This window comes from Fundulus heteroclitus, chromosome 7, assembly GCF_011125445.2.
Source record: "Fundulus heteroclitus isolate FHET01 chromosome 7, MU-UCD_Fhet_4.1, whole genome shotgun sequence".
NCBI classification, from domain to species: Eukaryota; Metazoa; Chordata; class Actinopteri; order Cyprinodontiformes; family Fundulidae; genus Fundulus; species Fundulus heteroclitus.
Window position 1 is genome coordinate 33,454,244 of NC_046367.1, and position 24,840 is coordinate 33,479,083.

Here is a 24,840-nt window from a genome sequence, read left to right on the forward strand (position 1 = left end):
GAAGAAAACAACAATATTGGCTTCAAGGATCAGCCCCAAAAAATCAGCAGTAAATATCTGCTGTAGGCCAGACTGACGTCAAAATAATTAAATAAAAAAAAAAAAAGCCTGTATGGGTCGATCTCTATTTCTGATGATTGAGCCCTACCAGTTGGTGTTTATTTTGTGTTCGTGTCTTATTTTAAGTGTAGAAGGCTTAAAGTTCACTCTTCAGTGTTTGATTCGGTCTGTGAGTGAGAGCGAGGCTTTCAGCAGATAACAAGAAGGCTGAACCGTGTAGCTAAGTTGCTTTTTAATCCTCTGGAGCTTTAACCTCTGTCTGGGGAAGATGCTGGATTTGCTAACCTTGGCACCATTTCGTGTCAAACTCGAGGCCCGCGGGCCAAATCCAGCCCGTCAAGGCAATATATCCGGCCCTCAAAAGCCCAAAAAAGGCATTTCATGTATTCTTTTAAAGTGTATAACGTGGTTAAAACTGTGCCTCTTTTAGCGAATGTTGATTAATTAATTTATTTTTTTACTGTGTAATAACAGCATCCTGCCACTAGATGTCAGTTTTCCTACAACACATTAAAGCAACCCAGAAATGTCCAAAAGGAGAAAAAGTGATGCAGAATGATGAGTTTAAAGTGTAACTCGCCCTAATATCAACTTTATTTTGCAGATAAACTGCATAAATTGGGCCTAAGGTGCTACTTTTTATATTACTGTGCATTTTTTTTTATACTTTCATGTGAACTGGAATTAAATTATGAAATCAAAAGGATCTTCTATAAAGGTTCAACCGGCCCTTTTTAATGACTTCATGTTGCCAAAGTGGGCCACTATAGAAATGAGTTTGACAGCCCTGTTTATTGTGTTGACTTATAAAATGAGAACAGAGTGAAATGTGCAAGACATTTTAAAGCTTTAGATCAACGCTGGTGTGCAGTGGCTCCTAAAGCTCGCTTGAATAAAAGCATCAGGTGAAGTGTAAATGAAGCCGTTTGGGTAAAATAAGAAGAAATATGAGAGGAGGAGTCAAGGTGAGGCTGATTAAAATCTGATAAAATATTATTTTACTTTGACACAATGTTTTTAGACGATGCTTAAATGAGTTTTAATATCTTTTTACAGGAAAAGTGATCAAACAATCAGCCAAGAATTGTGCCAGAAGTTTGCTAATGGCTACAAAAAGATCCCAGCTTCTCTGCAGTTCACTGAGAGACATTTGACCTGATATAATTTTGGCCCTGTGTGGATTACAGAGAGTCCACAACAAATTCAAATGTGTGCACTTGATTCTTGTTGTTAAAAATGATTGCCTTTTAACTGTTATACCTGAAACGTACAATAAAAAGCAATAAACTGACTTTCACGCTGATGATGGGCGTATTTGACCCTCTTAACATTTGTCTCCCGTTTAAACACTCTTGCCATTGTTTTCTGGACATACCAGCCTCATAATTAGTGTCTCTTCACCAACAACCACCCGTCATCCCGTAGGGCTGGATTTTAGGCTTTTCAAAGATAACCCAATGGCCTTTTGGACCAGCACATCCACCGTCCAATTTGAGAGCCCAGGTACTCCCAGTTGTCGCGGTGTGTGTTAAAACCTCTCAGCTGTCACCTGGCTGGCCCAAACTACAACAACCAATAACCCCGTTTGCACGGAGTGGACCAAACAACAAGCCGGAGCTAACATTGTTGCATGTCGGGTGTGTTGACGCTCGGTCCTCGACGTCTACTTTTTAAAGACGTGATCGTATGTCACATAAACAGTTGGAACTAGGGCTGAACAATTAATCGCATTTTCAATATAATCGTGATTTTAAAAAAGAAACGCAATTTCCAAATTGCAGAGTCTGCAATTTTTGGCTATGTAACAACAGGGTTCCTGCGGATCCTTAAAAAGACTTAAAGGGCATTGAATTCTGTAATATAAAACTAAGGCCTTAATTGGCATTAAAATGTCTTAAATCAGTCTTTCTTAGGTCTTAAAATTGTTACCAGGTCATAAATTGGATTTTATTTTTGTAATCCTTACCAAACAGTAAAATAATTGATACAATTATATATATTTTTTTAAATTTACCGAACGGCTCAATGTAACCATTACTGGTTCCGTCCCGATAGCGGAACCAATAAAAACTGTTGCGGCCGGACCATAGCTGTGAAAAAGAGTTGGCACTGATTTATAGTTTATTTTAGTAGGGAACAAAACAACGTTTGTGAATTCAGTTCAGTAGTTGTTAAAAATATATCTGTAATTTGTGTGTTTTTTAGCTTTCTTCCTATATGGAATGTTTTTCAAAATCTTTTAACATGCCTACTGAGCCAGAAAGTAATGGTTTATGTGAAAATAAACATTTGGATAAAGTTGTCGCAACCAGGTTTATCTTGTTTATCGTGAAGTTGGTCTTAACTTTTTATTTCAAGTGGCATTAAAAAGTCTTAAAAAGTCTTCAATTTAACTTGCCTTATGCTGTAGGAACCCTGAACAATTAGGGAATTAGAAACGTCCATTAGGTGTCAGTAAAATGTTTAAAGTGGGTTTGCCTCCACATGGAAGGGAAGACAGTTGCAGCAGTGAGATAATCTAATTTTATTACTTGTTTTAGAGTTTATATTATCATACAAAGCATTAAGTACAGGTCAATCAGTTTAATACATAGACTTGCTTGTTGGTGGAACTTTATGTTCAACAAGGATTGATGTCCAATTGAATTAAAAGCTGTTCTCTTGAATAATATTCTGATCAATAGAAACATTCAAAGTGCATATTTAAAGTAGTCCTTGTTTACAAACATCTTTATTTAGAGGCCATTTTTGTTGCTTGTGGTTAATGCAGAGAAAAGTCTAAATTGCAATTTTGGTTGAAATATATTGTAGGCAGAACGCAGTCATTACTGCTCTGAGTTGAGACGCAGTGGGTCTTTTAGCAACTAATCCACATGGCGAGGAAACAAATTGATTTGTTGTTTGTATACATTTTAAAACATATGATAAATTAAACTGAAAAAAAAAATTGCATTAAATCGCAATATTAAGAAAAAAAATCGCAATTAGATTATTTTCCAAAATCGTTCAGCCCTAGATGGAACGTTTTTTTAGTTTTATTCCCAACCCGGTTCATTTGGATTCCTCGTCGACTCCAATGCATGCAGTTTTACCGAGACGAGCCGAATTTAATCCCAGAATGAAAAAAAAAAACGCTGCTCGTTACGTAGCAGGCGGTTGTGCATGACTCAAAAGTGGAGATTTGACCTGCAGCAAGGAGGCAACATCAGTTTTAAAAGTTTTAAAACGCTTCCTGAAAGGCGATCTGCGAGCAGAGGATGTTCCCTCAGGGAGGCATGCACTCTGCCAGCGTCACGGTGCCATTTTTAGGCAACAGCATGAAATGTAATTAGCTGCCTGGCGAGACGTTTGGAAGAGGATGCGCACATCAGCAGAGGCCGATTTAGGGGTAGAGCTCGAATGGTTTAACGTATAGGGCTCTATAAAATCCGTTTTATTTTTTCCCAAATTCCGTTTTATTTTTTCCCAAATTCTGTTTTTTCCGTTTTTAATTTTTACGAATTCATTTTTTTTTTTTACCCTTTACTGTTATTTCAGTCGTAAAAAGAATGTGCTTTTAATGTTGATGATTAAAATGTGCACAAATAAAATAGGAATGACCTTAAATTTGAGGTAAAAAACATCACATTTACTCAATACTTTTACTGCATGATGCAACATAACACTGCACTCTAAGTACTAACAAAATATTAATGGTTATGATGAACCAATTGTTATAAATAAAAGTGCTCCATTAGCTTTTTCAAGTAAAAAAATAAAATAGTACCTCTCAATTTCAGAATGAGTAGGTGAAGTTGGCGAAGACTGCTTACATTTTCAGGCAGGGCTCCTCCCTGTTTGCAGTGCTTCTTTAGAAACGGACACAGTTTTGTCATTTTTTCCAAAGGGATCTCAGCCACAGTTTTTCTCAACTTTTGCGCCGAAAGCGGAGCTGTGGAGAGCCGCTTCGCCATTTTTTTCAATGTTTTGATGGGGGATGGTGGGGGGGAAGCTGAAATGACAGAGCGGGAGGGGTTGTGTCGCGCAGATTTGCGTCCCCCGGTGTGCATTTCCCCCAGACGTACGTTCTTCTCCCACACAAAAACAGAATTTCATTTCAAATGTAGAAATTCCGCGTTAATTTGCCAATTCCGCGATTCCGTCCGTGATTGCGGAAATTATAGGGCCCTTAAACGTAGTTCAGCCACAGACGCTGCAGTGGATCACATGCATGCTTTTTCATTGTCCTGCATGGGATTTTATGTTACCGTGTGAATGACTCTCAACACTTAGCCCTCATAGCTGCAATAAATGGCTGTTTCTCATCTTCAAAGCACCGTTGCTTAATATCTCTCTGTCCTCTGTTGCACCTGTATCACAGGCTCTCCTCAGGCGGCGGCGGCGGCGTCCGGCTCCTCGGGGTCGGACGACGACTCTGACGTGGAGGTGGTGTACGTCAGAGAGCCCACAGCCGAGCAGGCGGCGTTAGCCAGGAAGCTAATGCTGCCTCCCACCTTCTTCTGCTACAAGAACGAGCCAGGCTACGTCAGCGACGACGATCCCGATGGTGAGACTTGAAGTTGAGCTGCGAACGGTGCAGCAGAGCGTTTAAAACGCACGTTTTTATGATGATGGGGGGAATGACGCCTGGATGAATCGTTTCCACGCGGGTTTTCCCCTCAATAACGAAGCGAAATGACACAAATCTGTTGGGTGGGAATACAGTAAAAACAAAATAATGGGTGTGCACACTTATGTCTCCTGCAGAATTTAATTTAATAAGGAGTTTAGTTTGGCAAAAACAGTAAAATTACTTTTTTAAAAGTGTAGCATGTCACACACGGGTGAAAAGGGTTTTAAAATGATGAAAATTGCATATATTTTTTTTATCCACAGGGAAATACTGTATGTCAGGGGGGGGATCAAAGTATGTTGTTTATTACAGCTGCAGGGAATTTCCCTTTCCTTTCACAGGCCGGTCTGGAAAAATTTTATTTTTAATTTGTGAGTTCAGACTGTTTGTGTAATGGAGCCCAGGTACGTTACCTTTAATAGGCACGTCTCAGGTAATAATCAGGTGACTGCCTTGTTTTCAGGGTCTTCTGGTTTCAACCATCGTTGTTATAATTTTCACATTTTGTTTGTTTAAAAACTGCTATTATATTTAAAGCTTTTAATACGATCATCTTTTGTGTGCCTGACACCAGCTTTCAGTAGTGAAACCATTTACCTTTTAAATAAAAGCAGTCTTTGTATTAACCAGCCTATTTTTATTGTTTTTAGATGCTAATTAATAATCCCAGTTATATCAGTTTAAAACACAATTGTTAGCTAACATTTCTTGGGCTAAATAGAAGGAAGTAGGATTTTTACTGACTTTTTTATTTTTATTTATTTTTTTCAGATGAAGACTTTGAGTCAGCTGTAAGAGCCTTGAATGGGAAGCTTTACGCTGATCCTCCTGCAGCAGCAGCTGCAGCAGCAGCCTGTGCTGAGGGTAAGCCACTACAACATAAATTCAAATCTTCAAGGCTTTTTATAACCAACGATCTGCACCGACCATCACACCAGTAGCTAAAATACATCAGCAAACGCTTCCTGACACCAAACCTGTGCTGCTTTCAGAGCCAGACTGTCAGTTCGTTTGGGAGAAGCAGCCGACGCCAGAGGAAGAAGACAAGGCCAAGAGCCTCCAGCTTCCGCCCACGTTCTTCTGCGGCCTGAGCACCACAGACAGCGACCTGGACGGTGACGAGCCTGAAGACTTTGAGACAGAACTCCTCAAAGCCCGTCAAGACCTGGTAACGCCACGCATCGCCTAGAATATGATGTTTAACTGCGTCTAAATTTCAGCGCGGCTCGTCTGGCCTGTTGCTGTAGAGCAGGGGTGTCAAACTCATTTTGGTTGAGGGGCCGCATTCAGCTTAATCTGATCTCAAGACGGCCACACGAGTAAACTCATTGCAAGTTTAAATAGAACTAATAAATGTGGACTTGTTGATTTTTATATTAAATTGATTTCCCTTTTACACAATATATTATGAATAATAGTGGTGGGTATTGCCAAAGAAGTCACGATGCGATTCTATCACGATGCATCACGATACTTGAATTATTGCGATGCAACGCAATGCATTGTGATATTTTCACTGAACACTGTTAGAAAAAAATACAGCCATTACCAGTGGCTGACAGGCTGTGTATGATCTGGATCGTGTCTTCAATTGATACATAACTGAAAGCAACTGAATTCATACATAGCTGTATTTATTGAAATTACTTTTGGAGGTATTTCCGTGAAAATAAACATTACTGTAACTGGACACAAATATTACTATTACTGGAGTGAACACACTGACAAAAGGTGCTTAGGATTTATAAAACTTAAAATAACAAAATAAGGATAATCAGTGCCGTTTACATGGCTTCAGTGGTCCTTTAAACCAATGAAATGAAAACATTCAAATGTTTGCGCGTGTAGATGTTGGGGCTAGCTTGCGATCGAACGTCGTTTGTTTAATCAATGCTTGGGGCGCTCGCGGCTCTTGTTTTTTCGGATGGCGCCTCTGCATGTGTGCCTTTAAGTTTATTGTGTTCCCACAGTATTTCATTATGATGTAACAGTGTTTGCAAATTACATGCGTCATATCATATATCTGATTTGAAATGTGATGGAGCCGGGCGAATGTTCTCAGTCTCCTCCATGTTTTGTTTATGAACGACTCGTCGCAGTATCCCGCGGCCGGAAATGCTTGTGACACAAGGCAGCGGGCGTCAACACATCCGCAGCGACATCTACTGGACTGGAAGTTGTATTCCACTTGTTTTTGGCTGATGTTCGCCAACCATTCATGCAATTTTATTTATTCATTTTTAAAATTAATAATCGATTCTTGGCGTCAAGAATCGATGCATTGGATTGCGAATATTAGAATCGCGATGCATCGTCATGACGATTATTTTGCACACCCCTAATGAATAATCTCAGCGTTTTTAAGAAAAGTATGTGCAATTTCAACAATACTTTTACTCAGTTAAACATTTACTGATCACAGTGATTGTACAATGTTGAAAAACATTTATTCACATTTTTTGGAACTTAAAAACACTGTCCTGCATGACAAAATACATCAAACAGATAAAAATTAAGAAATGATTTAAATTTTTCCACACCTGAAGCTTAATCTGCTGATTAAAACACAGCGCCCCTCGTGGACAATGTAGGAACTGCATATTTTCAATTAAACGAAGTACATGTTTTTTTTCAATAATTGTTTTATCATTCTCTTCCTTTTATCTCCTCTTTTTTTCACCTTTTTCTTTTGTTCTTCTTGTACCTCCTTTCCTCTCCTACTTTCCTATTGTAGTGTCCATATCATCTGAGATATTCCCCGCATGAATCATAATAAAACTATTCACATTCATAAATCAAGCAGAGCACTATGGCAAAAGCAGTACTGCTCCACTTGTGAAAGTCAAATCTGATGAGCTGTTTTTGGCATTAAGACAAAAATTCTTATTGCCACATTGCCAGACAGGACACTGGGGGAAAAAATAATATTTTTTTTTTTTTTTAATAATGATAATGCATTTAGCCACAGGGCCGGAATAAATTGGGGCCGTATGTTTGACACCCCTGCTGTAGAGGGAAAAAGTCGTCAGAACTTTAAAAATGGTTCCATTTCTCTGTTGTTCTGCTGCTTTTACAGCAACGTGCTGAAAATATCTCGTCCTTAAAGGCATTTTAGGAAAACTAAAAGTAACATTTCTTCCAGGCTGCCCAGTTAAACACAGCTGCGCCGGTCTCAAGCGTTCTTCCAGAACCCTCACAAGACTCTGCGTCGGTCCCGTCCACCAGCCGCGCAGAGGCTGCAGACGCCAAACCCCCCACGGCGGACGAGCTGCCGGTGGACAAACCCGCAGACGGCCGCAGTGAAACTCCCAGCAGCAGCTCTCCTATCGACCTGTCCACTAAGAAGAGTCCAGAACCGGAGTCCAGAACCGAGGCGGAGGCTCCAGCTTCATCCGCCCCAACACCTGCTCTGGGTAAAGACGCCACTTAAGGGATTCAAACGACTTTCCACTAAGCTTTTAATTGGTCATAATAATAAGTTGTGTTTCTTGTTTTTTTTTTTTTTTTTTTTGGCACAGACGCCTTCGGCTTCAACTCACTCGGCGGATTTTCCTTCGCCGACCTGGCCAAGAACACCGAAGGATTTGCGTTCGGGTCTAAAGGTTAGTTCTAACCGCGCCTTTGCCCTCTCCGTCTTTTTCAACTCTTTGGTGACGTGTTTATTTTTTTTTTTTAATCGCTCCCGATTCAGATGCCAATTTCTCATGGGCAAACGCCGGAGCCACGGTATTTGGGCCTGCGGTGTCCTCCGAGGTCAAGAACGCCGCCAACGAGGAGGGAAGTGACGAAGAGGATGCTTCTAACAACACAGACATTTACTTTGAACCCATTGTTTCTCTACCTGAGGTACCATCGGAGGTTTAATTCCTTTCTTTATGGTTAAAATGCTTAAGACGGCGCATCATCTCTGAGGGCTCTGTGCTCTTCAGGTGGAGACCAAGTCCGGCGAGGAAGACGAGGAAATCCTGTTCAAGGAGCGAGCCAAGCTCTACCGATGGGACCGTGACCTTGGCCAGTGGAAGGAGCGCGGCGTCGGCGACCTGAAGATCCTCTTCCACCCGACCAAACACTTCTACCGCATCCTGATGCGAAGAGACCAGGTGCTGAGGGTCTGCGCCAACCACACCATCTCGCAGTCGATGGAGCTCAAGCCCATGAACACCTCGGCCAACGCGCTGGTCTGGACCGCCACCGACTACTCTGGTACGAAATACCCACCGGATATGAGGTCCTAATTAAGTTTCAGGGTTATTTTACCGTCTGTCAGTGGAGCACGCTGCTTATGTTCCCACTAGTTTCCATCAAATTAAGCTTTTCTCACAGATATTTCTCTGTTTTGTATAACTTGACTAGATTCCACTGCACACCATGGATGTGTGGAAATATCTCAGCGTGTAATGAATGCTGTGCAGCCTGTTGTTTATCAAACACAATTACTGTTCGCTGTTGAGAATGTAGAGCTGGAATAAGAGAGTGTTACTCTGACATGCATGGAGGATTTCTATTGAGGTCGCTCAGTTTTTACAGACTTCATTTCCTGATCCATACATGCTGTACACACGGCAACCCATCGGACTGCATTATGGGTACACTGCAAAATTAGAACTAAAAATAAGTAAAACTTTCTTGAAATTAGAGTTTTTTTCCTTGATTTGACCAAGTAGATAAGATTATTTTCCAATGGAATAAGATTTTTGCACTTAAAATAGGAACAATTCATCTCCATGATCTTATTTCAAGTGCAGTATATCTAATTATCTTATTTTAGGGGTAAAAATACTCATTCCATTGGCAGATGATCTTAATTACCGTCCCAAATCAAGGACAAATACACTAACTTTAAAGAACATTTTACTTTTTTTTAGTTCTCTTTTTGCAGTGTATATTCTTTTTTCCTTTTTTTCCCCTTTTTTTTCTTTTTTTTTTCCTTTTTTCTTTTTTTTTTTTTTCCTTTTTTTTCTTTTTTTTTCCTTTTTTCTTTTTTTTCCCTTTTTTTCTTCTCTTTTTTTTCCCTTTTTTTCCCCCCTTTTTTCTGCAGTGTATATTCATGTTTTTTTTTTTTTTTTTTTTTTTGTTTTTTTTTGGGCTACCAAACAGTCAAAGATTACGCAAAGCAATGAAGAGAACCATGGATTGGGGGAGAAAAACAGAGCAACTGTAATGTGAAGGAGAGACGGGTATTTACGAACTATAAATCGCTCCGGAATATACGTCGCATCAGTCAAAAAATGTGTCATAAAGAGGAAAACGTGTCGCACCGGACTATAAGTCGCATTTATTTAAACATTCATTTCACACAAACCAAGACTAAAACTGACATTTAATCTGTTAAAACAACTTATTAAATTAAAAAGCTGCATCCACAACCGGCTGAATAACGTGCAACATACCCGGGATCATGAATGGGTTGAGTTAGCAACTCCAACTAGCAAGGTTTTATTCAGCGTAACGGCCCGTTACATAAAGATGAAGATTAGACACAATAAATGTGTGTGAAAATCTGCAGTTTTGGCCCATCTTTTACGGCCGTCTGTATCTTTCTTTCCTGTCGAGAAATAATGAAGAATGAACGGAGGTTAACAGCCGCGTTTCTTCTTTTGGTCTTTGGGTGAACTCTGTGGAGCCTTGCAACACGGCACAAAGTGCGGCGCTCGTTTGTACGGCACGTACATTAAGGCTCTTAAAGCCTAAAAACTAACACCTGTGAGCCTTTTATGTTCACATCTGCTACCTGCTCTCCACACAGAGTACAGTGACGGCTGGGTTTGTTCGGCAGCCAAAATTTTCCAATTTGTACAACTTGCGCAAATGCTTTAAGCAGTTCGCTTATTCATAACTTTATTTTGGTGAAACAAATTCAAACTCCAGGTTATGTGCTTCGCTGCACTGCTCTGTGTTGGTCTGGTACATAAAAGTCTGACAAAATACTTTGAACCTTTTCACATTTTGCTGTAATAAAGCCACAAACTCAAAGAGTACCTATGCAGGAAACTATTTGTAAGTGGATCTACCGTATTTTCCGGACTATAAGTCGCTCCGGAGTACAAGTCGCACCAGCCATAAAATGCATAATAAAGAAGGAAAAAACATATATAAGTCGCACTGGAGTATAAGTCGCATTTTTGGGGGAAATTTATTTGATAATATCCAACATCAAGAACAGACATGTCATCTTGAAAGGCAATTTTAAATAAAAATAGAACGGAGGCAACAACAGGCTCAATAATTGTACGGTTAGCTTACGCTACATGACACAACTGAAAACGTACCTGGTATGTTAACATAACATATTAAAAGCTATTCAGAATAACTATAGCATAAATAACATGCGAAGAAGTTACCAAAGCGCCCGTGTCACTCCAAATAACTAAAATCCAGTGAAATCTTCATCCTAGGTGTCACTTTCAAGTAACTCCATTAACTTCGGACGTAGAAGCTGCTGCACTTCCGCTTCTACGTCGCTTATGTCTAATTCAACACAGGCCTAGAGCGCCCTCTTGTGGTTTGGTGTGAAAATAACAGGTGTAATGATGTACGGGTAAAAATGTGTAATAATTTCACACACAAGTCGCTCCAGAGTATAAGTCGCACCCCCGGCCAAACTATGAAATAAACTGCGACTTATAGTCCGGAAAATACGGTATTAATAGAAAAATGTCTGTAGTTTTATAGTAGCTAAAAGTTTATATAAATATTTAAAGGCACACATCCTGACCTCTTGTGCACAGCCAAGCAGAGAGGCTTTTCTTGTCCTGTTTTTCAACACTCTGTTTCAAAAAGCTTGGTGAGGCCTGCTCTAAACGTTTGCTTGTTCTTTTTTTTTTCTCCCCCAGACGGCGATGGAGTGGTGGAGCAGCTCGCCGCCAAGTTCAAAACCGCTGAGATAGCCGAGTCGTTCCAGAGGACGTTCTGCGAATGCCAGAGCCGCTGCGGCCAGACCGACGACGACGCGGCGGCGGCCTCGGCGCCGCACATGTCCAGAGTCCAGGAGCACTCCCAGGAGACCAACCCGCTGGTGTTTCTGCGGGTGGCGGCTGACGGGGAACCGCTGGGCACCATCACCATTGAGCTCTTCTCGCATATTGTTCCCAAGACGGCGGAGAACTTCAGGGCTCTGTGCACCGGAGAGAAAGGTTTCGGGCTGAAAAACTCCGTCTTCCATCGGGTCATACCGGACTTTATGTGTCAGGTGAGACGACTGTGTGAAAAACATATTTGGGATGATTTAAAATGTCAACAGCTCCAGCTTCTGATGACTTTTATTTGCAAAAAGATTCTGAACACCTCTCTTTTTCTTCTTGAGCTTCCAAGAGCTCACGGTTTTATAATCAAGTGGGAGCACATCTGCACCTAAGTGGACCAAACCACAATTAAACAGGGAAAAGGAAAACGCATGAAAAACTAAACAGAAAAACAAAAATTAAATTATTAATCTGATTTACAAAGTCCTCTATATAATAAAATGGTCTGCAAAATAAACCATGTAATACAAGAGAAGTCAAAAAGTTACTTTAAATAAAAACAAAGCAATACTCCTAAAGAAACCCTCTAATTGGTCGAACCCAGCCAGACAATCAGTGACATCATTCAGACATTTAAGCAGGAAGTACTGGGCCGGCCCCTCCCATACTCCTGCAGATCTACAAGGGACAAACAATGGTGAGTAAAAAGGTAAACAAATATCATGAATATACTTTGAAACCAAAAAAAAACAAGTTCCACCAATAATCCAGGAGTAGCTTTAACCTAAACATATAGATGGAAACTGCAACCTAATGCTAAAACAAACAAACCCGGGATAGTAAGTGGAGCAGAGCTGCAAGCTAATGTTTAAATTTAAGCAATATGGCCAGCTACAGAAAGGAAATGAATCAGAAATAAGAATAAGGGACAAATGGTGAACACAAACTGAACCACTTTGTCACAGTGGGCACCCTTTAGTTTTTCACTAAATAGACACTTATTGGTGTAGAGCAGGGGTGTCAAAACATACGGCCCGCCGAACAATTTAGTCCGGCCCTGTGGCTATATGCATTATCATTAAAAAAAATAATAATTTTTTATCTTATTTTTTTCCCCAGTGTCCTCTCTGGCAATTTGGCATTAAAATTGTTGTCTTAATGCCAAAAAGAGCTCATCAGATTTGATTTTCACAAGTGGAGCAGTACTGCTTTTGCCATAGTGCTCTGCTTGATTTATGAATGTGAATAGTTTTAATTTGATTCATGTGGGGAAAATCTCAAATGATATGGACACTACAATGGGAAAGTAGGAGAGGAAAGGAAGAACAAGAAGAAAAAGAAAAGTTGAAAGAAAGAGGAGATAAAAGGAAGAGAATAATAAAACAATTATTTAAAAAAAACCATGTACTTCATTTAATTGAAAATATGCAGTTCCTATATTGTCCACGAGGGGCGCTGTGTTTTAATTAGCAGATTAAGCTTCAGGTGTGGAAAAATTTAAATAATTTCTTAATTTTTATCTGTTTGATGTATTTTGTTATCTAGAACAGTGTTTTTAAGTTCCAAAAAATGTGAATAAATGTTTTTCAACATTGTACAGTCACTGTGATCAGTTCTTATCCATAATGCACAAGTAAATGTTTAACTGAGTAAAAGTATTGTTGAAATTGCACATACTTTTCTTAAAAACGCTGAGGTTATTCATATTGTGTAAAAGTGAAATTAATATAAAAATTAACAAAAAGTCCACATTTATTAGTTCTATTTAATCTTGCAATGAGTTTACTCGTGTGGCCCTCTTGAGATCAGATTAAGCTGAATGCGGCCCCTAAACCAAAATGAGTTTGACACTTATTGGTGTAGAAGGTGCAGATTTGTGGGCCCGCCGCTCTAACATGACCGCCGTGTTGCTTTCTGCTGTCCCAGGGGGGCGACATCACCAAGAGCGACGGCACCGGCGGCAGATCCATCTACGGCGGCGCGTTCGAGGACGAAAACTTCGACGTGCGGCACACGGGCCCGGGCATCCTGTCGATGGCCAACCGCGGGCGGGACACCAACAACTCCCAGTTCTTCATAACGCTGAAGAAGGCGGAACACTTGGACTTCAAGCACGTGGCGTTTGGCTACGTCCGGGACGGGATGGGCGTGGTGCAGCGGATGGGAGAGCTGGGCACCAAGGGAGGCGTCCCCGCTAAGAAGCTGGTCATCACAGAGTGCGGACAGCTGTAGCCGCTGGGAAAACTTGAGGTTCCGGCGCTTCCTGGATCATAAAACTATTTCCAAGTGAAACGTGTCCGCTGTGTTTCTTGAAGTCGGAAACGAGTCCAGCAGTGGAGTCGCGCGTCGTTGGGGCCGAGGCTTGAAGCGTCACCGCTGGCTGCTTTTGCATTTTAATCATTTCTCAGATGTTTATTTTTGTGTGTATAATTGTAAATGAATACTTTTTTTTTTTTTTTTGTCTCATTCTTGTCCTCCTTGTTTAGGGTCTTTCATTTTTTTGAATGATTCTTTACATATTTGGGCTTTGTTTGGTTTCTAACCATCCCCCACCACTGCAAATGTGTTTTTTTTTTGTTTTTTTTTTTTTCCTATAGGACACGCCTGTTTACTGTTCTTGATGGGGGGGGGGGAAATAATGTTACAGTGCAGATAATTACACTTATAAAACCCACACACTGAATTAATCTCACTGTTTTCCCCCATCCAGCGAAGGTTGGCTTGATGGGTTTTACTGGGGAGATTCAGCTCCTGGATGGATTGAGATGACCAAGAAATGTTGCTTGGTCTACTGGAATAATTTGATGGTAAATGACAAATAAATTTGCTTTACAATTAATGTTTGTTTCTCCTGTTTCTGTCATTAAGAATTAGATCATTTTAGAATAATTGCTGTAGATTAAACTTTATTAGTTTTTTTTTTTTCATCAATCTCCTGAAGTTCACAAAGAGTGCAAAGGGGGTTGTTTTTTTTTTTTTTTTTTTTTTTTTTTTTGTGTGCTACACAATTGTGTATACCTTTTTATATCAGTTTCTGTCTTCACTGTGAATTTGCAATGTAAAAGTAATGAAAAATAAGGAAAGAACATTAAATGACAAAAGTGTCCAAACCAGGAACAACACGGCCAAAACTTATGATATATTTCTTAATTTCAGTCCATACAATATTATATCGATATAAACAAAATAAAAGACTCTGAAAGGCCAAGAATGCCCACAATAGATGACTGTACAAATTTATGGCAATTATTTTGCCATGTTTATAAAACTCCAGTATCATAGAACAATATCGGCTTTAAAACATAAAACCTGGAACATCAGTCAGTGACCGTACGCAGCATTGACAGACCATAAAGTACCAGTATGTTGAAATATTGTCAATGTCATATCACAGTTATTGAATAAAGTTATATTGTGATATATATTGAATAATATGATATATGAAATTGAATTATTGTCCACCCCTAGTCCAAACCTTTAACTGCTAGTGGCTATTAATGGCTAATTTGGAACCGACCAAATTACTAATTTACATTACATCTTAAGGTCTTTTTCTGCATAATTTTAAGTAGCACATAATTTTCTAATGGGAATGCTTTTGTTTTAAGCCCCCTTCAATTTGGTGCCCCTAAATAAAAAATCAGTGTTAACTAATTGCAAGGGTAAATTGGTAAATTAGGAAGTAGATTTAATGGGAGCATAAATTGAGCTGTTCTTTGAAGTCCTCCAAGGTTTGTTAGTGAAGTAATGGCATCAAGACCAAGGAACAACAGAAAGCCTGGGAATGAAGTTAAGGGTTAAAGCAAAGGTTTTATTGCATGAGATCAAAGCAAAAATGTTTAAGCTGACATGCAAAATGTGTTGTGAAATAACACTGGACATCACCCTGAACACAGAATGTCCTTGGTAAAAGTTGGTGGTGGGAGCTTTATGTTGTGGGGGTGCTTTCTTCAGTGAGGACATTTAAGCTTGTCAGCTACTTTTCGTTTGAAAGTAGCTAACCACATGGCAATCCTCAAACAATACTTGTTAGAGGCCGGAAAAGATGCGAGAATTGGGGAGAGTGGTAACCAGGAACGACTTTCCTTCCACTACAGAATTTTTGCACTGTTGTGTTGTTGATCTATCACAAAATACCATCAAAAATGCACACACAAAAAAACCCTGTTCTACAAAATATAAATTCTCAAATCAATCTCAGATGAGCTCAAGTCAGCTACATAGGATTGATTTAGAAATAAAACCATGAGCGTTTCCTTGGAACTCGGAAATGTCAACGTCAAAGAAAAAATAAACCCAACTGAAATACATCTGTTGGCCATTCGTGTCAATCGATTAAATATAGTTTTGTTCTTTTATCCTTTTTTGTTTTAATGGCATTTCCCTAAGCGCCGATCTTCCGTTTTAAAGTGACGGTCCACTAATGTTACATTCCGCTCCGAGCCACTTCGTGGGAAAGGTATGTCACGATCTTTTAATGATCAGGAAACCCATTTTACTCCCATTTTTCCCCCCAACCCATTTTATTCAACATTACTGCAGTAGTATTAAAAAATATATTGTTTATGTTTACAATTATTTTTGGGGGGACATCCTTTGGAAAGTGAGACACACACACAAAAACACACCCAGTTTCCGCCTCTACGCATCTGAACGGAACAAATTAAAAGTGGTGTTTGGATGTGGAAAGCGCAGCCTTAAATTACTTTTACGGACAAAACAACAGTTTTCCAGGCTCTCGCCATTATGTAATAACATATTTTCTGTGTGCGCGTGTTTTAACTGGGACGCTTCTTACTGGGGTTTACGCTTCACAACTCCTGCTTTTCGTTTGCAGTACCACTATCGGCCACCACCCCCGGGTGTGGCAGCAGAGCAGGGAGCCGGAGATGAGTCACCGTGACGTCAGCAGGATGTAAATGCGGCGTCTCGCGGCCTCATCGTTCTTTTTCCCTCTGCCGTGCTGTTGGGGAGGTCGGCCTGTTCTCTGTCTCTGAAGATTTTAACACCTAAGCGGCAACCATGATCATCTACAAGTGCATTGTCTCAGGTAGGTAGTCGGCGTTAAACGTATCGTTGATTATGTTAGTAGGTGTTGCGGCTGCTGAACTTTTTTTTCAGTTAGTTTACATTAGAGGGTTTGAGTTAGCTCAACTAGCCGTTAGCTCAGCTAGCCGGCTAACTCGTGTGTATCGTGATCGAGAAGTTAGCGCAAGCCACACAAAAAAAAAAAAAAATCACCGGTGATTCAGAGGGTTGGGCAACCCTGTTTGGCTAATGGGTTCAGATTGGGGCTTTAACTACAACTTTGGCTGCGGTATCGGAAAGTTGTAGTTATATCAATGTATAAAACGGCTTCAAGAACCGTCGGTTTGGTAAGTTTTACCGACACGGCAGCTGTGGAAGTTGTTAGTTTCGGTGAATGTTTTGGCCTTTTAGCCGCATGTAGCTAAAGCTGTTAGCCACCGGCAGACTTGATGCCACGTAATTTGGGTTTAGATCCTCGTGATTGACTTATTTAACAAGCAGGGAGCGGTTTTTTTTACCCTTTAGCAAAAAGGATGTTGGGCCTGTTTGCTTTGTGTTGATATTTTTCCCCTTCTTCTTTCACACTTCCTCCAACAGGTGATGAGATGTTCTCAGATATCTATAAAATAAAAGAATCTGAGGATGGAATGTTCTATGAAGTTGAAGGAAAGGTGAGTTGTCTTTTAATTTTTTTTTATCAATGTAAAATTCCTGTTCTCTCCCCCTTTAAACAGAGCCTGAAATTCAGCTTTCAAAATAAGGGCGGTGTTAATACCTATGAGCCTGAAAAGAGGTCTCGCACTGTCCTGCTCATACCTTTAGAAAAATATGCAGCTTTTTTTTTTCTTGTCACTTTCTCACTTCCTAGTTGTCGTCTTAGGTGCCTCCTATATTCACTTCTTTCCCTTACTTACTAACACAGGACACAAAGGAAGAAACAAATGTAATAATTTCAGACAATCCTTTTTCCTTAAGGTAACTACCATAACTCTGTCTCCATGTTAAGCTGTTTAAAAGAGGGACACTCCACATTCTTTCATTGATTTAACCCGATGGCAATGCTCTTCTTTGGCCAAATAGTTTTCTGCCTTAAAGTGGCCAGTTTTTTTCTGGAGGCCCCTTCGTTTGCTCCTCACATGGCAGCTGTGCATCCTCAGTAGCTTTAGCCGACCCATTTTTCTGCTGAATCTGCTTTTCAGTGCTGCTGTATCAGAAACGAAACCGTTCTGTTTTATCAGTGGATCTGCGTTTTAACCAGCGGTCCACGTTTGGCTTAGCTCGCTGTTAACGGCTCGCAGGTTTTGCTAGCAAAAGACATAATCCGACAACAGAGAGCGCGTACGTATCGCTAGAGAGAGGAGTAGAGTGAGGCCCAGTGGAAGTGCGATATCTCGTGATAATTATATTTATATATAAGTGCAGCCCTGGCAATTTCATGCTGTTGCTTCATGATCTGTTTTTAGATACAGAACAAAAACACTGAATTCAAACTCAACCCTTTATTCAACCAACTTTTTACCAAAACACATTGTAAAAAAAAAAAAAAAAACCCTGTGCTCTCTGAAATATTTGAAGGGGCGGAGCTTTCCTGTGTCTGTGCTGTGATTGGTTGGGAGGATATAATTAATGACTGTAGTATTAACCTACATGATAGGCTAGAATATATAAAAGAACTGTTTTTCTGTGAACTTTTTATTGACCCTATCATCACAATACGTCCATCAGTCGATATGTATTATTGAATTATCGTCCAGCCCTAATTCCAGAAGCTGGACGCACAGAAAAAAACAAAACAGTAGAGGCCCCCTGGATGTGATGGGGATAAAAGTTTAGTTCATAACATGGAAGTCCAAAGATGTACCGTGCTGTATCATAAAGCTCAGTTTTCCCCCTGATTTCTTTAACAGTTCAGTTATTACGGCAATAAGAGACACACGAATAATACGACAGGTTGGCCAGTTAAGGGGCAGGAATTTTGAATAAAAAAACTAAAACCAGAAATTCATACCCGCATAACACATCATGAAACCATCAAGGTTTTCCTGATGGCCAGGATTCTAGTTTTGGTTTCTGCAGTTGCTTTCAAAGCGAGGGTCAAGAAAATGAGACTAAGCTTGTTGTTGAATAAGTTATATTCCCCACTGAGTGCGTACATTTCCATGTCGATGGCGTAATTAATCGATTCTCATTTGGAATGCGTTTAACCAACAAAACGTTTGTGTGGTCTGTAACAATGCTGCAGCTACCCATAACTTTCACTATGCAGGTTGTGATGTAACTCGTGAGTTTAGATGTAACTAGATGTTTTTTCCTCAACCCTCTTTGTTCTCGTTTTTTTTTCTAGACTGTCACCAGGACAGAAGGGTTCGACGACTCTTTGATTTCAGCCAACGCCTCTGCTGAGGAGGCGTCTGAAGGCAACGAGTCCGCCACCTTGTCCGGCGTGGACATCGTGCTCAACCACAAGCTGCAGGAGACCTCCTTCGACAAGAAGTCGTACACGTCTTACATCAAGAACTACGTCAAGCTGTGAGTGTCTCTGCATTTAGACCGGTAATCACCATGAAGTTCGGTTTGCGTTGATTTTTAACGGTTTGCGTGTGTGTGTAGGGTCAAGGCCAAGCTGGAGGAGACCAGCCCTTCAAAAGTAGAAGACTTCGTGGCTAAGACGCCGGCAGGAATCAAGAAGGTCCTCGGAAACATCAAGAACTATCAGGTAGCTTGAGACGGACAAATGGCGTTTCTGCTCTGTGTTTTTTTATTTGAAATGGGTTTTCTTCACACCGGTTTTCTTCTCAGTTTTTCACAGGAGAGTCGATGAACGTAGATGGCATGGTGGGCCTGCTGGACTACCGTGAGGACGGCATCACGCCATACATGCTTTTCTTCAAAGATGGCCTGGAGGCTGAGAAATGTGTAAGTAATTTATTTGTCTGACCCTGAAGCCTCAGCTAGCTGATTAACGGGGAAAATGAATGACTCTCGTGTTTTTTTTCTTTTACAGTAACTGGCCGGAATAAAACCTGCTGTTCAATTGACTGCTGCTCCCCCCAAATTCCCCCAAAGCGCAGACTTGAAGGGGCCTCATTCTGCATCATGCCTGAACGGATACTCCCGCCCTCACTGTGGCCCGCAGCATCAACAAACTGTAGGCAATCTATTGCCATTCGGTCACCAGATACAGTTTTTAACTTTTTTTTTTTTCTTCCTCCTTCAGTATTTTTTTTACTTTGATCCAGTGGTCATGTTAAAAACTAAACGGCTGCACAGAAAGTGAAGCTCTGACTCTGGCTGCAAATCAGCAATCCATCCGCGGCCGTCATCATGCTTGGGTTTATGGTTGTCACACTAGTCCATCTGCAATGCAAAGACTTCAGGTTTAATTTGGAAATAAAACGTACCTCTACTTTAAGCTTCTTTGCTTTTTATTTTTAACGCCTTCTGTTTCAGGAAACCTCTTGTTGCTTTTACTAAGTTTTCTACAAACCTCATATGTACAGCATCTCACCCCCTTTAAATGACATTCTATGTTGCATGATCACTGCTTAAATGGACTGAAACCTCTCCTGACCTGAAGCCCAGAGAGGAAAACCTCAGCAGAGCCACAGCCTTCAAGCCATTAATGCAGTTTGTGCATGAGGAGGGATGTTATTGGATGTATTCTTTAACTGTAAGAGTGGGTCGCTAAAATTGTTGGGATTTAATTCATGTATGTTTTTGGACCCATTTATGTCGATTAATTAAAGACTGGGTCAGACCAACAAAGAGCAATCTGAGCAAGTTGTAATAAATTGACTTAAAATCTCAAGATGTCAGAAAAAAAGACTTTGGCCACTTGTCTGAGGATTAAAACTTGATTTATGGATTTAATTTGTGCATCAGTCTCACAGCCACGATTGTCTGAGTCAAATGTTCAGTTAAAGAACCCAACATCAGCATGGACCATGAAAACCTTGCTAGGTGTTAATATTTCAGTTTGTTCATTAAAATGCCAAAACCCATCCCAGCCATTATGCTTTAATTTCAGTAAAGAGCATAATATACATCCTTAAGGTACTCCACATGTAAGGAGCGCTGCTGATGATTTGGCAGAACCAACAAAAACCTCTGATTCTTAAGATTTGAACCATTGTGGACCTTCCCCAGGAATGCTAAAAGGTCAAGCGTGTCAAAAGGAGCCAAGATTAAGATAACCGTGGACAGAACCTGTGGTTAAAATTTCATTTTAAACTCGGTTCTTGGTCCTATGGTGGGTTTGGAAACCAGATTGGAAAAGTTTTAAAATGGACTCAAAAGTGGAAAATTCCTGCATATAAAGAAAACTATTTGTGCCTTGTTTGGTTCATGAGTCAAATACTTCAGCTGCATACATAAATTTACAGTAACGCAGATTTTTAGTTCACATCTTTAGCCAGTAGCATTCCTGTACGTCAAAGTTGGGGCATTAGGGCCAGAAAACCTAAAAATCTTTCTCTCAGCCAATTAAGCCAATTAATATTTCAAAGATCTTTTACACTGTGTTGCCTTTTCTCAAACAAACATTACCATATATGGATAATGCATTGTGAACAGAACAATTCTGTAGTTTGCCACCTTTGTCCAGAGATCCTGCTCTACGGGAAAAGTGGGCGTAAACATGAGTCAGCAAAAGACTCACTTTGCAGCAAATGGCTCATTAACAGTAATGCAGTTCAGTTCTGTTGGTGGCAATACGTTTGTTCCCTGTTGGTTTATAAATACTTCGTGACTTTGAATCACTTTGTAAGACACGTTTGCTTGTTCACCCAAGCTAAAAGCCGTCCGATCAGAAAAATGGCTGACGGTGCATTAATCTACCTCATAACCACAGTAGCCTGAAGGACTATTTGAAGTCAAACACTCCTAAAACACTAGAATATGAAGAAATGAGACTTTCAGCTGCTTCCATTCACTAGTGCTATATATATTTAAAAATCAGAGTGACTGGACTCAAAAACTGCTCTGACAGCATTTCGTCTGATTTTTGTCCTCACTAGACAGACGAGCCGATCGCATTAAGCCGCTTCATCTCACCTCAGAACAGGATGGCCGTGTTTGTTACTTTAAAAGGTGTAAAACGGCTCGCTGCCACTGATTTATGGGCTAAAACGGGTAAAGACTAAGGAAGAAGCCCCCTCTCTCTGAAAAACGCAAACAAAAGCTGCTCGTCTGGTCTAAGGTGACTTCAGTATTAAGACGATGGGATCATTATCAAAGTTCTCCATGACGCTTCTACAGCAGCCACAGTAGAAGCAACGTGTCAACCAACGAGAGGGAAAAGTATATAATTCAATCCCATTCCAACCTGCAGAAGAGGAATAGTCAAAGATACAAGTAGAGACATGCTAAAAAGTTTTTAGCAAAGTTTTTTTTTTGTTCAAATGTAAATAAAAGGGAAACCTGTACCTCTTCACATCACTTCATAGTTTTAAATGTTCTCATAGATTTAAAAGGACACTTTTACCTCTTTAAAAGCAGATTATTTCCCAAGGTTTGATCACTCTAAATTAAATTATGAAGCTTAATCAAATCCCCCCCAATCAGGCGATTTGCCAGCAGGACACACAGCTGCTGATGGTTTCTGCCTCATGCGGTTTAGCATATATATCTTTACAGATGCTCTAAGTTCAGCACCCACCCCGGGCAGCAGGCGGCCAACTAAAGCATCATGTTTTTTTTTTTTTTTTTTTTCTTTAATCGGGGTGAATTCGGGACTGGAATCCAGTCGTCTTTAATCACAGAAGACATTTTCGCGACTTATTGCAGCGCAGCTTTGTGGTGACAGCTGGAGCAGACTCCTCGTCATCATCGCCAGGAGCTCCAACTGGGCTTTTGTCTGCTGAGGGAAAAAAAAAAAAAAACACCTGCCTGCCTGAACCTGGCTGCCGCTGCGCCAGATACAACAAGTTCAGGAGAGACAGACAGGAAACAGTGATGCGATGGCTAACAAATTTATTCCAGAAAACAAAACAAAAACAAAAAACACCCGTCTGTCGTGCCAAACATGACGGTTTACACCCATGTGACGTTTTAATGATTCCTTGGAGCCGTCTCAGGAGAGGCTGAAGCAGCTAGGGGCTCTTCTCCTCCTCCTCTTCCTCGCCCGGTTGGTAGTGGCGGTACTCAGGCTTCAGCTCCCAGGTGCTTTTGTGCGCTCCCTTCCGATTGCACGTCCCGATCTCCCTCATGATCTCTTTGAGATAGGTCTGCGTTGGACAGGAAAAAACACTTTATTTACTTATATAAATGGAGCAAAAGACAAGGCAATGGATAGTTGTGCTGGAGGAGGTCACTTTTTTATGTTGCAGATTATCAAACAATTATATATTAATATTATAATACATTAATATAAATATTTGACAAGGCTCTGCACACCAACATGGCCCTATGAGGGAATCGTACCAGCCCTCCTTTTGTTAAACCCTGCGTCATACATGTCATACATGCTTACTATCAATAACTACATGTTTTGGTCCGGTTTCCCTGCAGATCCAAGAAATCAGGCTGAAAGATGTCAAAACGCAACACATCAGGACCAAATCTAATATTATACAGAGGCACTGACATTTATCGGTCTGGAAATGGTGAAGAAGGCCATTTTTATGGCTTCAGGACACTTAGAGCAATTATTCAGAAATGGTGGAAACGTCGCTAACGACAGAACCAAGAACAACCAGTGAAACGTTTGCCAAAAAGAAACACAAGGCTGCTGGGACTCCAGGACCTGAACAATTTTGCCGTGGTTCACGGGGCCATGAAATCGGCTCTCTGCCTAAAACCCTGATGGAGAAGGTCCGGCCATCAGTACATTTGGGGTATGCAGCAGCAGGATGATGATCTGAATGCACCACATCCACCGGTAAAATAGCTCAGGGGGGAAAAAAGATAATGTTTTGGAGTGGTCTAGTCAAAGTCTGGAACTAAACCCATTTTAGATGCTGTGGCATGACCATAAAGAGGCCTTTCATGCACAAAAACAGTGATGAGGGTCTATTAAAACAGTCCTGTGAAGAAAAAAATCATCCCCAGTGATATATAAAAAAAAACACTCAACCAGGTGTCATGTTGCCAGTCCAGAGGGGCAAAGATAGTTGTTAGGCTTAGGGGGAATTCCTTTATCACATGCTGTGCTGGTTATTTTCATAGATATGGTGCAAAGACAGAACAAAGGGGAAAAAAGGGATTTCTGAAGGTTTGAAGAACCGGTCGTCAGTCGGGTTAAAGTAAAAAAAGGAAATCAGCAGTCAAGCGTTATCGTCACAGGCGCCAAACTTCCAAAACATTTCCACAGCGCAGCGTAACATAAAACATAAAACATAAAACAGCCAGAGGCCTTAATAAATTATACATGTGTTGTGTTAGCAGCTCAAAGGCGAGGAATATTTAAACTCCTGGCTTTATTATATGAATGTGTTCAAGAGTCTTAGCTTTGATCTTTGCCGATTTAGTCCGAAATCACACGAAAGCTCATCGGAGGCTTCAGCAAAAAAAAAAAAAAGGAAAAGATACCCTCCAACTGTTAAGCAAGTGAAAATGGAACAACAATCACATTTAAGAAATTAATTTAGAAATTTAGCACCTCTTTATTGCGAATGTTTTGTCATCATATAGCTGAAGCTATAACTGGACTCTGTACCACATTTATCCTGCATTGTTTACATTTCAATTGCTGTACTGTGAAATCACTGTTGCACTTTATCCTGTAAATTTATCCTGTAATTTACTTTATTCTGAAATCTACTGCAATTCACTGACATTTTCAAGCTGTATGCAAATGAAATTTAATTCTGTGCATACAAAATGACAAATAAAGTTGTCTAAGTCTTATTTATATCCCACTATTTCTGTGATCGGACCTTATTTAAATGTGCATTGTAAAAAGGGAAGTAAAAGTAAGTTAAATTATGTTAAAATTTTTATATTTTTCTTTTGAATTGTCCAGCTAAATAAGATTTTTTGCCAATGGAATGAGAATTTCTACCCCTAAAATATGATAATTAGACATTCTGCACTTGAAATAAGACGATGGAGATGAACTGTTCTTATTTAAAGTGGAAAAATCTTTTTCCACTGGCAAATATCTGGTTTACCAGCTGAAATCTATGAAAAATGCACTAATTTCAGGAGGATTTTAACCATCGGCCGACTTTTACTTCCCTT

The 24,840-nt window shown here is 40.2% G+C and overlaps 3 protein-coding genes across 3 annotated transcripts in view; 2 read left to right on the forward strand and 1 right to left on the reverse strand.

Annotated features, from left to right (window-relative positions):
- Nucleotides 1-14,473, forward strand: part of ranbp2 (RAN binding protein 2) — a 43,186-nt gene extending 28,713 nt beyond the window's left edge. Inside the window, 10 exon segments of the mRNA XM_021323734.2 lie at nt 1,486-1,563; nt 4,421-4,606; nt 5,444-5,536; nt 5,665-5,840; nt 7,815-8,085; nt 8,191-8,274; nt 8,364-8,518; nt 8,602-8,875; nt 11,506-11,861; nt 13,561-14,473. Coding sequence (XP_021179409.2) covers nt 1,486-1,563; nt 4,421-4,606; nt 5,444-5,536; nt 5,665-5,840; nt 7,815-8,085; nt 8,191-8,274; nt 8,364-8,518; nt 8,602-8,875; nt 11,506-11,861; nt 13,561-13,866 — 1,979 coding nt within the window. The 3' untranslated portion in view covers nt 13,867-14,473.
- A 2,074-nt stretch (nt 14,474-16,547) lies between these two features.
- Nucleotides 16,548-20,074, forward strand: tpt1 (tumor protein, translationally-controlled 1). The gene is made up of 6 exons (XM_012876824.3): nt 16,548-16,684; nt 17,260-17,333; nt 19,007-19,191; nt 19,273-19,378; nt 19,462-19,578; nt 19,667-20,074. Exons 1-6 carry the CDS (start codon nt 16,657-16,659, stop codon nt 19,667-19,669), a joined length of 513 nt encoding a protein of 170 aa, XP_012732278.2. The 5' UTR covers nt 16,548-16,656; the 3' UTR covers nt 19,670-20,074.
- A 2,573-nt stretch (nt 20,075-22,647) lies between these two features.
- LOC105936162 (general transcription factor IIF subunit 2) overlaps nt 22,648-24,840 on the reverse strand; it is an 80,303-nt gene continuing 78,110 nt past the window's right edge. Inside the window, exon 9 of the mRNA XM_012876845.3 lies at nt 22,648-22,886. Coding sequence (XP_012732299.2) covers nt 22,752-22,886 — 135 coding nt within the window. The 3' untranslated portion in view covers nt 22,648-22,751. The remainder of the gene's footprint in view (nt 22,887-24,840) is intronic.

Coding starts and splice junctions, on each gene's coding strand:
- tpt1 (XM_012876824.3), top strand. CDS start 16,657: ATGATCATCTACAAGTGCATTGTCTCAG. Junction 17,334..19,006: donor TCTATGAAGTTGAAGGAAAG/GTGAGTTGTCTT, acceptor TTTTTTTTCTAG/ACTGTCACCAGGACAGAAGG. Junction 19,379..19,461: donor GAAACATCAAGAACTATCAG/GTAGCTTGAGAC, acceptor TTTTCTTCTCAG/TTTTTCACAGGAGAGTCGAT.